At 45.9% G+C, this 15,949-nt stretch overlaps 1 protein-coding gene across 8 annotated transcripts in view; it reads left to right on the top strand.

Annotated features, from left to right (window-relative positions):
- ARID3B (AT-rich interaction domain 3B) overlaps window positions 1–15,949 on the top strand; it is a 37,264-nt gene that overhangs the window by 9,703 nt on the left and 11,612 nt on the right. For all 8 annotated transcript variants that reach the window (XM_075160532.1, XM_075160536.1, XM_075160534.1 and 5 more), the window contains 2 exons: window positions 3,440–3,511; window positions 5,121–5,193. In XM_075160532.1, coding sequence (XP_075016633.1) covers window positions 3,440–3,511; window positions 5,121–5,193 — 145 coding nt within the window. The remainder of the gene's footprint in view (window positions 1–3,439; window positions 3,512–5,120; window positions 5,194–15,949) is intronic.

Genomic DNA, 15,949 nt, shown 5'->3' with positions numbered 1-15,949 from the left:
AGGGATGGGTTGAGGTTGCTTGTTTGTAATGTTTTTGTCCTTAAAAGAATGGGCTGGACGAAGCAGGAAAGCATTTGTCATCTCCTTTTCTGTCTGCTTGGCAACTCAGGGTTAACTCTGGCTTTTGAGTGTGGGACTGGAAACCAAAATTGCTCTGGACATCTGAGCTTCCCTCTAATAAGATATTCCAGGTGGTTAGGGAGTAATCCTAAAATAGCTCCAGATATAATTGCTTCTGAAGCCAGGCCCGCAGCCTCTCGGGGAGAGGGCGGTCCGGGGGGGCTCTGGTGGCCTCCGAGGTGTGTCTGCAGCGGGGGGAAGGCTCCCTGGCTCTGCCAGCAGGCCGTGAAGGTGGCCAGCCCTTCCCAACACCTCTGCCTTCCCACTCGTGCTCGGTATCAGGGGGTAGAGCACAGCCAGTGCTGCTTTTCTGCAAGAAACCAGATAAATTCTTGCCCCTGGTAACGCAAGGGCTGTTTGTCAAACATCAGCAAATTCCCTCGATACAAACGGGTGGAGGGAGAGGCAGGACTCTCCCCAGAGAATGACTTGCCTCTCTGAACAGTGTTTTTTCCTTCCTGCTACTATTGCCTGCCTTATACAAAGGTCTTTTAATGACTTGTGAGGATATATTGATTTCTCAGGTTCCTGCTGTTTATACGGAGGAGGGCTTCTCAGCATAGGGTAACTTTGTTTTCCTAGGAGGAATAGAAAGGAAGCTTGATACCAAAGCTCCTGCTGAGCTCTCTTGCTGTGCAAAATGTAGTTTATTCTACGTATGGAGCACCTCTTGCTTCAGCAGCTTCGTGGGGCTCTTTACTGGTTTACCTGTTCCAGTTGTGCTCAGGTCGCTGCCCTGACCGCTGCCAATATTTGGTATCTTTGGTTGTAGCCTTGGCACGGACCCAACGGTTTTGGTGAGCAGAATAGTCCCTCAAGATCAAAGCTGAGGCCTGGGAAAGTGCCTGTCGGTGCTTGTGCTCTGTTCTCTGAATAAATAAGGCTTTATTCCCCGGCTGCTGAGCTGACATTTCATGCTAGCCCGAGACTTCACCAACTCCACTTCCCAAAACAAACCTGTGCTCTGTCCTCGTGTCTCCGCAGCCCATGTGTCGTTTCAGTGCGCCCTTGCCAATTTACACCGCGACACCGAGGTGGATGAGAAGCGTTCTCCTTATCTCTTCTGATAGCTTAACGTGGGGAGTGGTAACTGGCTTTAAACCTTTCCAGCCATTGCAGGAGGAAATGCTAATGCTGTCCACTGTCTCTCACCTCAGATCACTCCGTGTCACGCCAGGTGATACCCGTCTCTGCCAACTTTCTGGACATATGGCAAAACGCTGATGGCTTCAGCCTGCTTTAAGCTCCTTTTCACTAGCGAGGTGTGGGGGAGCATTACTTCTGTGCTCTCGAGCATCTCGGGATGTAGGTACGGGAAGTAGGGTACATATATTCTGCTTATGCTCCGTATCAAACCTTAATCTTGTCATTCTTTTCTAATTACCCTTTTTCTTCAAATGGACCAAGTAAAATAACTTCTAAAGAGTCTTTAATCCCATGGAAAGTTTTGTTCCTGGAAATTTTACCAAGTTCAAACCCACTGGCAGTACAGAATTGTCTCCTTTAAGCCCTCTTCTTTCCTCTCCGTGTCCTCAAATGTAGTGGAATAAGCTCTCAGCATGACCAAAGTTCCCTATGAAAGCAAGCGTTTTACTTCTTGGAGCACCCAGTTTAACACCACAAGTGGTTTTGCTCTCTGGATTTATAACCAAGTACAAACTTGGGAAGAAAGCAGCTCAGCCCTCTACAGATCGTTTTGCCTTGGAGTGTGTAAAGTTGATGATGGGAAATAGCTGCTGCCTTCTGAAGAGACTGTCTCTTATTCTGACTGTTCACATAGGTTTGTTGATCGGAGTTAACAATCAGTGGGGTTTTAGGAGCAGCTGGATGTTACCGTAATTAGTAAAAAACCTGTGTTTTTAATCTCTGCTAGCAAAGGACACCCAGATGAATCCTCCTGCGAACAAAACCGTTCTTCAGATCTCTTCCTAGAGAGGGTTGGGAATTGATCTGCTGTAATAAACAGCTGACATAACAGAAGTGGCAATAATCCCCCATTAAATATCTTTCAGTTGATGGGACTCACTGGATAATTGACTTTCCAGCAGGAATTACTGGCTCAAACTAAATCAGCAGGCATTAGGGCAGCTCACTGCAGTGTTTTTTAAAGGGGGAAATGTAGCTTTGCCTGGCCTTGACAAGAGCTATTCATCTTTCTAATTCAATGTATGTGTCACAACCAGATGACTCCAAGATTTCAGATATTGGACAACCTCTCTAATTCGCATGCCTTTTTTTTGTGCTGAAACCTCTTGCTGTCTTCAGTGCTTTTCCATCTGCGTTAGGATGCTGTGTGTTTATCAGGACAGGGTAGTCCAAGCTACCTTGCCAGGTGGATTTGGTTGTTCTCTTTCCTGGAGTGGCTCTGGAGCACTTGCTATACTGGAACTTTATGAATTTTATGGTTTAAAGATGCTTGAACAGTTTTTCAGGATCATTCTTCTGGTCTTGGTCCTGCCGTACAGCCAGAGGCTGCCTCTGCTGGTTTCCAGCCCCGGTGATCATTTCAGGATGATGATTTACCAAGTAGAATATGCCTAACTAGAGTAATCCTTTTAATGCCTAAGAAGAATGAACCTTAATCCAGCAAAGCTGAGCTTTCCATTTCTGTGGAGAAAATCCAGATCCAGGAGCTTCCAGGAGTAAGGGTCCTGGGTTGGCAAGAAGCTTTCCAGTGGGATTATTTCCCTCTTTCTTCAGCACGCCCTGGTTTTGGTTTTGCAGGCAAGCGGGGTGAGGACAGAAGGGCATTTCCAAGTGTGTTTGGTGTCACCTGGCAAACAGAAGGGAAGGACGCCTGGGTAACCCCTGCACCTTTCACGGGGGGCTCTAGGATGTGCACTTGGTAAAGAGATGGACATGGGGAGCAAAAGCAGTGCCTCTCTATTTAGGTGTTGGACCTCATTACAGCAAAGCACCTGCTTCTGGGGGGTTAGCATACTTCTGTTTAGCAGATGAAGGAAGGCACCTGTTGAAGGTGTTGAGGACTTTCCTCTAGAATGGTTTTCCCTGGTGTCAAGACAACTTTTTTGAGACACATTTCTGCAGGAAAAATCTTAGAGCTGAAAAACTTCCTCTACCTTCAGTAGTTGCCTGAGGGTGAAATGCCACTTCCCATTTTGGACCGAATGTCAGAGATTCCAGGAAAGTGTGCTGTGGCAAATGCACAAATGTCCCCCATCTTTCTAGTCTTGGTCTAAGCCAGCAGCTGCTTTTGCATGTGTTTGTGCCCAAAAATGCACATTTGCAAGCTTTCTGGAGTTGTCCGGAAAGCCTTTCCCTGGCGATCCTTTCACCCTTTCAATTTCTCTCTCCCTAGAATGGCAACGTGACCTGGAGCGACGAAGGTGATGGATGCCGAGGAAGAGAAATTTCACGAGACTTTGCCAAGGTCAGTCTGATCCTGGGGATTTTGGGGAAGAGGTAACTTTGGGGAATTCTTTCCCTGATCTGTGACAGAGGGTGACTACTGAGCCCTCACTATTCCTCTGTAGGGAATTTGTAAGAAAACTGCTTTGTCCTGCAGCCCTCTGCCTACAAACCTGCTATTTTGTTGGGCTATTTTGGGCTGTCTTGTTGCCTTTGATCACTAGAATGGTTTGAACTAAGACTTCATGACTAGACTTTTGACATTTAAAATCTTAGTCAATACTTTCTCCAGTTGGTAGAAGAGTATTTCATTTCTTGAACCCGATTAGCACTGTGGTCGTGGATTTGAATGTGGTGGCTGTGTGTCACATCAGCCAGAGGAATTCGTTTTAAACTAAGCTGGCTCTTTCTGAAGGGTGCAGCTAATTGCTCTGCAAATACGCTGGTGTGTTTTCTTCCCAGAGCTCAGTGTGTGAGAAAGCACAGAGCTTCGCAGGAAATGAACCCAAAAAGCCCCTCTTCTTTTGGACTAGATGAATACCAAGTAGCTAGCAGCACCTTCGGAGAGGCTGAAATACGTATTTCCCAGTGAATTTTTGCTTTTCTGTTGCGCGGCTCCACAAGACTAGCTACAACCAGCGGAAAAATTCCTGGAGTTATGCAGGGTTCTTGCTCAGTGCAAACGAGAAAAGGAATTAAATTCTGCTTCATGTACAGCATTGTCTTCTGTCTTGTTCTATATCCTCCTGTATCAGCGAGAGACTGACTTCAGCCCTTTCACCTGTCACTTTGTGGCCTCACAGGATTCTTGATAGGTGAAAATTAGATTTTTCGGTTCAAGAGGTAGTTGTAAGATGACACTCATGCCTGTCCCTTCTAAAAAATCAGTGGATAATGCTAGCATACAGTGCCTCTCCTTTGGAATAAGCTGCCTATTGAACTTTGTTTTAAATGCTTGGGGTTTTAAGCCTTTTGGTAAAATGATTTCTGCAGCAAACTGGTTCCAGGCTGGTTTCTGATATTTTTCAAGGCTTTTTGGCTTATTGTGGAGGAGCCTTTCCTGCCAGGCATTAGTAGTTACAGGAAAGCTCTATCCTTTCATCTCCCCCTTCAAGGGACTTGGAGTTTGTCACGTAAGTGACAATCCCTGAAGGAGGGAATCATGAGGCTAGGAGAAGCTGCAGAGAAGTTTACATCCCTGGTGTCTCAGAAGTACAGAGCACTAATCTGCCCTGGACCACTGTAACCTTCCTTCTGGTTGTCTCATCTTTCTTTCCAGTTTCTTAATAGTTTCTGTCCCCTTTGCTTTCAGTTGGTTTCAAACCCTGCTCTGTAGCAGTGCTGTTAACTGAGTTGAATCCTGTTCTCTTCAGGGTGCCAGTCTCTGCTGTGCCTGGATGAGTTACTGAGGGGCTGAGCGAGGCAAGCCATAACGAGGGTCCTCAAGCTGTCACTGCAGCCTTGTCCACCAAATTGCTAAGGAATCCTTCCTCATTTTGCCTCTTTGCCTGTGGCTGCCTTTTATTCCCCTGGTACAAACACCAGATCACCTGTTAGAAGCAGCTAATACTATTATTTTTTTTTATCTGTCTCATTGTGGATTGTGCCTTCATTTTTATGTGTTCCCCCAGCTCTATGAACTGGATAGCGACCCTGAACGGAAAGAGTTCCTGGATGACCTCTTCATCTTTATGCAGAAGAGGGGTGAGTGAGCATTTATTTGAACTTGATAAGGTAAAATAGGGCAGAGGGGTGCTGCTGCGGTTTGAATTCTTCCCTCCCGAGTTTGAAAGAACAAATCCAGCCCTTGAACCTGCAGCTCTGGTGGAAGAGCGGTGGTAAGACTTGAGATATTTACCTTGGGAGATAAGGAGCTCAGTAGGAAAGAACTCTTCTGCCCCATAACTTAATTTGACAGACATGGTTTTTCTGCTCTCACTCCTACCTAATACTCAAGTTGTCCATGCACTGAAGAGCCCAAGAAGCCTGGTTCCCCAAGGATTTTTGAAACAAGGCTGAGCACCACTACGGATTCTCTGGTCTCCCCTTCAGGTGGCATGATCACACCTCTTCTCACGTTTGATTTCAATGGCATGTGGAAGCTGACTGTGAATGCCTTCACAGTCTGCGTAGAGTAGTGGCACGCAATCTGGGGACTGGGAAAATAGACACCGAGCCACATTTTCCTGTAGAATCACAATGTGTCAGCTTTCCATTTAGTAATTTTGTGTAACTGAGTGCAGAAGCGCGCAGTTTAGAAACGTTCTCACATTCCTGCCGGTGGTGTCAGCAACTTGCATCTCTCCTTGCTACAGGAGCGGCGACGCATGTGTGAAGTAGCTCAGCTGGGATGTTACAAAAGTCTCTTTCTGTCCCCTAGTTATCAAAGTGCGGTTCCCTCATTGCAAACTATTCATAATAACAACGTACATATATGTAGTATTGTATAAAACATACATCTCTGAACATTTGTGGTAAATCTTTTGTGGTGCTCGTTTCCGTTACCTCTCCAAGCATGCCAAGCCAGACAGACTTTTCCAACAAAGACGCTTCTGACAAAAAGTGTTAAATTGTGCTACAGAGCTTTTCATTGTTTCCAAAATGTCTGCTGAAGGTAGGTGTGAAGAACAGACATAAAAAGGACCCTTTGCTCCCTCATGCATAATGCTCTCTGAGAGTCTGCTGGACCAAACAAGCCAGGCTGTGCTTATTTGGAAGGGGGGCTGCCTTAGTGTCACCAGCAATATTGTGCCCTGAGAGTCTAATAAAGTACAAATATGCAACACCTCAGTCTCATCTATTTGGAAATTATCTGATTGCTGGGTTGAGGCTGGAGTCTCATTTCCAGTTGTCTTTTGAACCCTGCATCTTCCGATGCATCCCCCTCTGTGGATGACTAATGACAAGCAGAGGAAAGGCTATCCAAAATGCAGCTATTGCAATTGCTCTTCATATCCATGTCTGTCTTTCCTGGCATGGCTAGAGCTGACAGCTGACCTGTGTGAATTTTCATTCTCCAGCAGTTTGAGGTTATGCTTCCAAGTTGGTTAAAAATTAGAGCCGGGTTTTGCTGATATTTTTGGCTTTCGGGTGCAGAGGCATAACTGGGCTTAATTAGTTTACTTGCAAATGTTAACCTGAGCTCACATGTTAGTGTAAGGGCTGGGGTGACTGAGAGATAAGACAATAATCTGAAGGGTGTGATTGGCAGCAATAGAAACTTCCAGATACCTAGAGAGAAATCTGCTTAATACTTCAGTGTCTCCTTCCTATTACCTTTTAATTATTTATAATTGACATGTTCCCAGTGCAGGGGCTGAGGTGGTCACCAGCTGGTTGCTGTAGGAGTTTAGCTTTTAATCATCTGGGCATTTCCAAGTGTATTTGTTTTCCGGAGACTCCCTTGTTTTCATGCTTGCTAGAAGGCTGAAAATGAAATATAAGAGCCCAGCACCCATGGGAGAGAGATGCTGTGAACTGACAGCCCTTTGCCAGAGGGACTGGAAATGTTTGGCCCTGCTCTGGGGAACTGGCTAGATTGCAGGGTACGAGGCAGTTGTGGGCTTGCTTTAGATTTTGGCACCTCCAAAAGAAATAGGCAGAAGGACTCCGGGGAGCTAAGTTTCTTCAGGTTAATAGGAGAACTGAACAGCATATGTTGAGCTGTAGGAGGCAGCTTCTCTTCTGTCGTTAATCTGAGCTGCTGTGTCTTACCGCAAAGGAAATCTTTTGACTTGGCATGGTTTTTCAGAAGCTGTACTGTCCGCTTTTCCCATGCCTGCTCTCCTCACCGCTATCTGCAGCGGGGCTTTGGTTTTTCAGTTGAGCAGATGGGCTTGCCCAGTGTCCTGTCCTAGGATCTTCAAAAATCTGGGAGCTTCTATGCAAAGTTATCATAGGATACCATTCAGGCTTTCATTTCTCCTCCCCTTGCTCTGTGCATCCTAAACCAAGCAAGGCTGAAGAGCTGCCTTGTTCTGAAAGAGTCCCCCAAAGATGGATACAGCTGAGGGCTCATTGCACCTGAGAGCAAAGTGCTGTGTTTCTTAGCTAGTATGTGTGAAGAGCTGGTTAATTTGCACCTCGTGTCTGAAGGGAGTGGAAAGCAGCTCTGCTAATAAACATTGCTGGTGTAAAGATGGGGATTTTGCTGTTGTCCAGGAGGAGCAGGAGAAGTGCTGGCCCTTGTTTGGGGCTGATGGATTTGGGGCACAGATTGCTAACTGATGCTGAACGAAAAAAAGCCTGATGTGAAAGATAAATGACAGATTTCACAGGAGCTACTGAGTAGTTGGAGGGATGAAAAGATTTGGTTGTTGGTGCTGCTGTTAGGAATGTACCTAGAAATGTGAAGCCATGAAACAGGCTTAATGCAGATCAAATGTGCAGGTCTCATCTGCCTCTGAGCACAGCAGGTTGTTGCTGAATGACCACAGCTGCAAGTGATAAAATGGCCCTTCAGTGGCAATAATGATGGAAGAGGGAGATGAGAGGAAAGCTGTAACTCTTCCTTTGTTGGATGTTTTATTCCTTGTATGTGTTTAGGTGAATGGGTCCCACCATGGCTGTGATTGAAGGGGCAGATGGGGAGAGGAGGGGAGACCAGCCGATGAGAGCAATTAGTGTGCAGGACGAGCTTCGAACCAGGCCTACAACAGGACCGACCTGATGCAGCTTGGCAGGGATGATGCTAGCTTGCTGTATTACCACTTCCACCTCCCCCTTTCTCAGCTCTTCTGCAGTCTCAAACCAAAGGTGGTCTTTCCTCGGACTGAGCAGGGATAAGCAGCTTCAGCAGTGGCTTCCCTCCACCTCCGTTGCTGATCTGGTGTCTCGTGACAAGCTGAGCCTTGATGTCTTGAGGGCTGGTTTCTCGGAAGCTGTATTTTTAACCTCTTGCTGCATGAGGAGCCACTCTATGGGCAAGTTTATGGCTCAGGGCATTTTCCAATTTCTCTCCTAGTGCGCTGTGGAGCGGGCTGCGTTGGCGGCATGGAGGCTGGATTTGTTCTGCCTGCCACTGAGGGCACTGCAGGCAGGAGCAGTTTGCTAAGTGCCCAGGCTAGATAACTCAGGGTAATCTTGTGTTCCCCCATGTTCTGTATTACTGAAAAGAATTTTTTCATTTACTCAGATCAGACTCAGTGTTAAAGGTGATGACATCTTCCACTTCTTTTAGGTCCTTCTCGCCCTGTGAACATACCCTGAAGCTAAATTTTGTCTCCATCTTTTTTGTGTGTGATAGAAGGCACAGGTATGATGAGTAATAGAAAAACGTAGCTGTTAGCCCTGTAGCATGTACTAGGTAGCACAGCTAGACTGCTTTTTGTCCCCACATGGTGAAGGACTGTTAGTGGCATGACTCTTACAGCCACTAAGGCAGCCACCAGTAATTGAGCTGATTGTATTCCAGTAGCGCTGGTCAGGAGAGAGTTGGAGTAATGGGACTGTTTCGTCCCCTGGAAGGATCAGCAGTGTTCATGCAAGACAATTCCTCTTGAGAAAAGGTTTGATGGGGAAGAGATCTAACTGCGTGCTATGGTGTGTTAGGAAAGGCTCCCTTTCAAGGGAAGCTGTTTTGTTCATTTTAAGTACTGCCTTTGTGAAGACCTCATAAAACGTCTCCAATTGTACAGCTCTACTAATTTTGTTCAAGGTTTCTGCGTGACCTTGGTTTTCCCAGATGGCTTGACCATTCTGGTTTTTTTATGTGTATATACATAGAAGGGGCTTTGTAAGTCTGACCGTGTGGTTTTAATGTTTTCCTGCTGTTGTATGCTCTGTCTGCACATTTTAGATGTGGAAATACAACAAATCCAGGGTATTGACAAAAGCATTTACTGATGAATTCGTTTATCTATAGGCCAAATGGTGTTTATGAAATGTTTGTCCGGGGAATACGCTTCATTCTTCTACTGATTCAATTTTGCAGGTTTCTTCTTTTCATCCTCTGGAGATATTTTTGAATCTGAATTAAGCAATGTAGTTCTCTAAATGAGACATCAATAGACGTAAATCCTCAGCATCCTTTGCTCATGCTACCTGCTTAATGCTGAGCCACAGCAAATGCTTCCTTAAATAGCAGATGATGTTCTGCAGTGGAAAATTCTCACTCGAGGCACTGCAGAGGTCTCTTCTGGATGGGCCAAATCAACCAGGCAAAGTTCTCTTCCCCATTAGACCCTTGGATTTGTACACAGCTAAATCTCTGCCTCCTATACCTCCTTTAAAGAACCTCTTTGTTCAACTGTTCTGACTTAGACTCGGGAAAAACGGTGGCTAGTACCCTTGTGCAAATGGTAAGCAGTGGGGATCAGTGAAATATTTTAGGTTTTTACTTTTATATTGTTAGAAAGGATGACTTCTAAGTTCCAGGAGGAACTGGCATCCCGGTTTACATTCCTCTGTGTTCTTTAAGTGGTTTGAGCCTTTCAGAACAGGGAACAGAGGATGCACTACTCCATGTACTTAAACACTTTTAAGTGATGATAGGATACAAACAGGTGCAAAGCAAAGTGCTTGGGATCTCCAAACAACTTGAATGCAGCTCCTCTGGGGATGCATAGTCCTGTACCTGAGGTAGGATTCTCTGTAGCATCCAGAAAACTCTTGCAGGGAATGTCTTGCTCATCAACCTTAGGTGCCAGGTGACTAAAAGTCTCCACCAGATACATAAGTTGATATTTTGGAGGAGTTTACCTGGGCCAGTTTGCAAATTGCAATAACTTAGAAGTAGTTATCAGCAGGTCCTTCCCATAAAAAACAAACTTTCTCCCCTTCTGTTTTTCATACATCAAAACATTCATTGCAGACATAGAGACATGAGAATTTTTTCTCTAATTTGGAAAAAGCCTGGAAGTTTTCCTTTAGAAAGATCTAAAAAAATCTTTTCTGGGAAAATACCCAGTACAGTTAAATAATTAATATCGCTTGGTTTTAAGCAGCTGAAAAATGGTTGTTTAGAGTTCATATTGCTTTAGCTCCAAAGAAAAGTCATGTTGGAAGCTGCAGTTGTAATTAATGGGAAAATAGTATTAGGAGTTTACTTGGTTCTGGCTTACAGGAGACTCGTTTTAAATTTAGCCAACATGAAGAATGTTTGAGAGCGTAAATGTTTTGTATGAACTGAGTTGGCATTGGACACAGGGTACAAAAGGAATTCATTTGAAATGATTGGCTGTTGTTGCTTTGCATGAACCTTTCTGTAGCTTGTTCATCTGATACCGGTCTGTTCTAGTGACCACCAGCTGAGGATCTCTGAACCCCAGGTATGCAGAATTGAGCGATGGAGTCAGAGGGGTTGTTCCTCACTTCTCCTGAAGACTGAGATGTTAAATTGTCACATGTTTCTCCAGCATCTCAAAGACCGGCTGTTTGTGTCTCAAATCCTAGTTTTCTCGAGCTCTTTCTTATATTGGTACTTCCTCTTTGCTTTGGGTGTTCTTGGCCTTCCCCCCCACTAAATTTAACAGCAGGTTTTTCAAGTGATTAATGAACCGCTGCACTCAAGCAGTGGAGGTGGCTCAACACTGAAGAGATGACCCTGTAGATATCCAGGTGGATGGAAGAAGGTGGAACCATTTTGGCATGAAGACGCTCCAGTTTTTGACTTTGTGCAGCCTGCCTGTCCAACCTTTATTTTTCCCAGCTGCCCCTGTTTCTCTGCATCGCCTTCTGTATTTGTACCTCTCTTTGCCTAGAGAAGAGTTTGTCCATTCGGTTCGAAGGTCATAGGTATGGAAACCCACCACCAGTTGCATGGCGGTTCACCATCTGGTGAAGAAATTTGTAATAGCAAATATATTGGACCCAGCTGTGTCAGTAGCAGCTGAAGAGTTGGACTGTAGTTGAGCTGGGTACAAGAGAGCAAATCTCCGTGGGATCTCCGTTTCGGGGATGGAGGAGCACCCTGTGCGGGAAGGTTAACGCGGCTGGAGCCTTGGCTGATATAAGCGGGGCACTGGGTGCCAGTTCGGCTGCCTCTGGTTCAGCAGCCGAAATCTGATAAGGGGCTGCTGTCAACCTCACTTATTGAGGAGGGAAGCAGAAACTGATGGCGTTTCGAGGGGTGCAGATAAGCAGTGGGCCTCCTGTCAAATAGAGCATGATTAATTACCCTCTGTCCTGGCTCCTGCTTTGATAGGAGTGGCTAATGGTCTGCAGGCTTGCGGATCAGGTGGTGACATTCCTGTTGGGAGGTGAGAATGCCTGCTGTGGAAATGCCATGCGTAGGGAGAGATTAGATCAGCCATGGCATGGGCAGGGAGGAAGAGGGGAGAGGTTGTTTCCCTTCTGTATACCTTGGCTTTTTATTTTAACGTTGAGTGCTTGGGACAGACTCGTACCAAATCAACAAATACAACTTCCATGCCAAGAGCTGGGGCAGCTTCGCCTGAAGCCAGCCAGGGTTTATCTTGGGAGAGGAATTCAAGCAAACCGGGAACTGAGACAGTGCAGGGTTCAAGTTGATTTGCTCCTATCGTACACTGCTGATTTGCTGTTGAACTGATTTTTACCTCTCTTTAGCCTAGGAGAATGGGGAGATCATTCATACCAAGTAATTACTCTGTCTCCCTTCAAAGAAACATGAAGATCTCTTCAAGACTTGGTTCAAAATTATTTTAAATCATTGTGGACTTCCCCAGTCTCCTGGGGAAACCCTCTTCCTTTTAACTGTCTGATATTGTTTCTCTTCTGAACATATTTAGAGTGGAAGCTGGAAAGAGCAGCTCTTGCCTTACCTGTACAAGTTCTGGCTTAAAAATGCCTCCTCTATGCCTATTTTTCATTCCAGAACGTGCTTTATTGCACTTTGAATGTGGCACTGCAGAATAAACGTTTGGGATTCTCACCTCCTTTGTTCCGTATTAAAAAATGGATACTTCTGAAAGTAAATTGAATAGAAAAAAAATGGGACGTGATTGAAAAAGTAGTGCTCCAGGCTGGGTATAATTAGCTGCTCTTTGTCTTCTGCATGCAGGACAAGTCATGGCTTAGACTCCTTGCTAGTGAGGAACTCCCTGCAGCGGGCATGGCTCAGCACGAGGAGAGGAGAGTGGCTCCTGGCAGGGGATCTCCGTCATGGAGGACTTGCAAAGCCAAGCAAATCCCTGCAAAATGAGAGGGGACTTATTTTCTATGACTTGGTTAGGAACAGTCTTAGGGGCAGTTTCCTTTCTTTAACATCAGTCTACATCTTCAGAATTAGGTGTAGGTCTGAAGTCTGGCGAAGCTAGGATGAAGAGCAGGGAAAAGCCCACCTTGGGCAGCATGCTTGGGTGGGTGAAGAAGATGATGGTCCAAAGCTTAGGTCCCTTTCAACAAGCAGGAAGGCTGAGCCCCAGCACTGAGCAAGTGGCTGTCGCAGGACTGGAGCCTGCGTGTGCCGATGGCTCAGCCAGCACCCCCAGATACCGGTTCATTGCCAGTAGGTGTAAAAACAGTCATTCAAACATTATCTGGGGTTTACAGCTTCCTCAGACCCTTCTTAAAGAGCTCTTGAAGGACGAAAATCAAACAGTTGCTCCTTCTGCCTCTCCAGCGTAGGGGACATAGGGGACATTCAAGCCTATCCTTATAAGCCCTTTAGGCTTCTGTTACGTCTGCCTGAAACAGAAGAGGCTTTTGAACGGGGTGGAAGAGCTTGGCAGAGGGGGCTGCTTATTTCCCTTGAAGGACAGAGATGTTTATAGCTACAGTCAGACTTCCTCCAGGGAAACTCTTTATTCCAGAAATCTGAATTGTAGTTACAGCTGTCTTTCCCTTCAGAAAACCAGGAGCCCATGGTTATGGGGTGATTCCTCCTTCTCCAGTGTCATTCTTGGGCTTTTTTGTCCTCTTCATAGCCCTTCTACTTAGCAAAGGGGGAGGTAGGTTGTCTGGGGTCTTACAGCCTCTTACCCTTAGGCTATACTCCCACCCTTGGGTCTTCGGTGGCAGGAGTTTGCCTGCCCTAGAGTTTGTCTTCCTGAGGTCTCCCATGCTCATCAACTATGCATCATCCCTTTTCCAGTGGAAACGGCCTCCTTGTCCCCCCGCTTTGGCTGATTCCTTGCAGGAATGCCCCGTACTTGGGTAGCTGGGGTTATACTAAAAGGAAAAAAAGTAATTTACCGAGAAAACTAGGAGAGGAGCAAGTCATCTTCCTTGCCCTCTTCTGGAGTCGGGCAAGGCTTCTGCCTCTTTGCAAGCACAGTACGTACGGCATTTCTGAGAGCCGGCAGAATAGAGAGGCTTGAAAGTACAGTAAAATGAGTTTGCCATCAAAAGGCAACAAGTCTTATGCTGTGCCCCTGGCTGCTGACCTTTCCCTCTGGAATTCTCCCCTCTGACCTCCGGATCATTAATCCTGATGCTGCCAGATGACAGTAATCCATCATGGCCCCTGACAAGCCTTGCAGCCGCCTGTGAAAGGATCCGCTCGGCTTCAGCATCCAATCGTCCCATGATACTCGTTTTTCAGCCTTTCCTGTTCGAGCGCTGGGGGTTTCCAATAAAGACTTTATCGCCTTGCCTTTCCTCGGAGAGGGGCTGGGGGAGGAGAGGGCTGTGAGAGCAGCCTTTCCGTGCTTCTCAGCTCTTTGGCAGTTAGATCCTATGAAACATGCAGAGCCCTAGCCCGCTTGGTGAAGAGTACAGTTAATTTGTCAGGTCCAAAACCCAAATCGCTCTTTGCTAGCTCTGGGAGATATTGCTTTGAGTGGTACTGTGAGAAAGCATGGGAGGAAAATGATTGCATCTCCATGCTTAAGTGGTAGAAGGATGGAAGTAGTTTTGTCCCTGCTGTAAAATTTCTCAGCCTGCATGAAGAAACTTTACAGGGGGAAAAAAAATAGCTACAGGTTTTAGCTTAGTTTATAAAGCTACTAATTAAATTTCAGGGCACTTTGGTCTGTGGGTCTCGTTTAAAAGCAAACTTCAGGAAGGGAGGGTGTCAAAGGGGTAGCGACAAGAGGTGGGGAGGTCAGATCTGATTGCTGTTTCTACTCCAGCTATGAGCCAGCTCTCTGGAAATACATTTAAGCCTTTATTTCCTACTGATGTAGATAACGTTTGTCCCTTTCACAGGAGCATTTGGATAAATATACTTGTGTACCTTTTCAAATGCTGAGATGGGAGAATCTAGAGAAGAGTAAAACTGTTTTTAGGATAAATGCAGTGTATTAAAAGGTAGATATTTCCTTATACTTCTGTATTAGCGGCTTGTTTGCCTCAGGAGCCTTACCCATGACCCTTCCCTTTCACTCCCCATCTGGTCACTGTCCAAGGAGAGCTGGATGAAAGTCCCTTCTGGACAAGTTAATGCCATTCCCTAAATTGGATTGGGGAAAAGTGGGTGGCTTTGAGTGGTGCGGGGTTGCTGGAGGAGTGGGGGAGAGGGTCTTGATCCTGCCCCAGTGGAGCAAAGTCTTTGCTGGCAGCACGGTGCCACTTAGGACACTCCGGCTTTCCTTCCTGCTGGGGCAGAAATGCTGAACTGTTAATGAAAACGAGCATTTTGGGGTGGAAAAACCACTCCTGGCTCTTCCTAGAGACCTCTGAGATAAATACTTCCCTGCTTTTCATTTGCAGTGGGCTGGGTGTGACTCTAGTTACTGTGGCTCAGCTGATGAATGATAACTTAAGGCTGGTAACATGATCACTCCCAGCCCTCCGTGTGCCTGAAATGATGCTGTTAGTGTGCTCTTAATCTTTGCAATAACACACTGAGACAAAATGGTGGCTGAGGGGAAAACGAAGCAAACTGAGGACTGCATTTACACAGGCTGGCCTTTTGGGAGGGACCAGCTCCCGGCTTGGGGCGGCCGGCTGGGATGGATGGAGCCGCAGTGCATTTAAACAGTTTGGAAACGTCTCCGTCTCTGCTCCCTGAGGGGACTGTTGTCTCTGAAATGCAGGAAGAGGATCTGATGCAGTTTGTGAAATTACTGCTTTGTGGACTTTTCTGCTGTGGACAAGGAAAGGGGTTGTTTAGACAAGGCAAGGAAAAGAGGATATGATAGGTATAAAATGACGGAGCATGCAGACCAAGCCTGATCAGGTTGCTCTTTATGTTTTCTTACAGTTTAAGAGTTAGTAACTTGGTGAAATTGAAGGCAGCCCTTTTAAAGCTGAAAAAGTTTACTTTTTCTATCCAACATCTCATTAACCTGTGGGAATTGGTATCATGAGCTAATGCATAACAGGCTTCAAAAAGAAAAGAGAAAAAAAAAAAATTACACTTACATGTATAATGAGGACATCTGCAGAGCTGAGCTGAACTCCCTTTCACTAAACAGAATAAAACCCATTTATAAGGGCCATAAACTGCTCTGCTTCGGGGCATTAACCGAATCGCTGGCTGATGAGCAGTGGCAGAAGTCTCCCCTGTGGGTTGGGTATTCCATAATTGTCCATTACAGCGCTTTGCAGGCTTTCCTGTAAAGGCTGGTGCTGACCATTGTGGTAGACAGGATACTGA

Source organism: Calonectris borealis, chromosome 11 (genome assembly GCF_964195595.1).
Source record: "Calonectris borealis chromosome 11, bCalBor7.hap1.2, whole genome shotgun sequence".
NCBI classification, from domain to species: Eukaryota; Metazoa; Chordata; class Aves; order Procellariiformes; family Procellariidae; genus Calonectris; species Calonectris borealis.
Note: the sequence above shows the minus strand (reverse complement) of the source record. Positions and strands in the feature narration are given on the sequence as shown.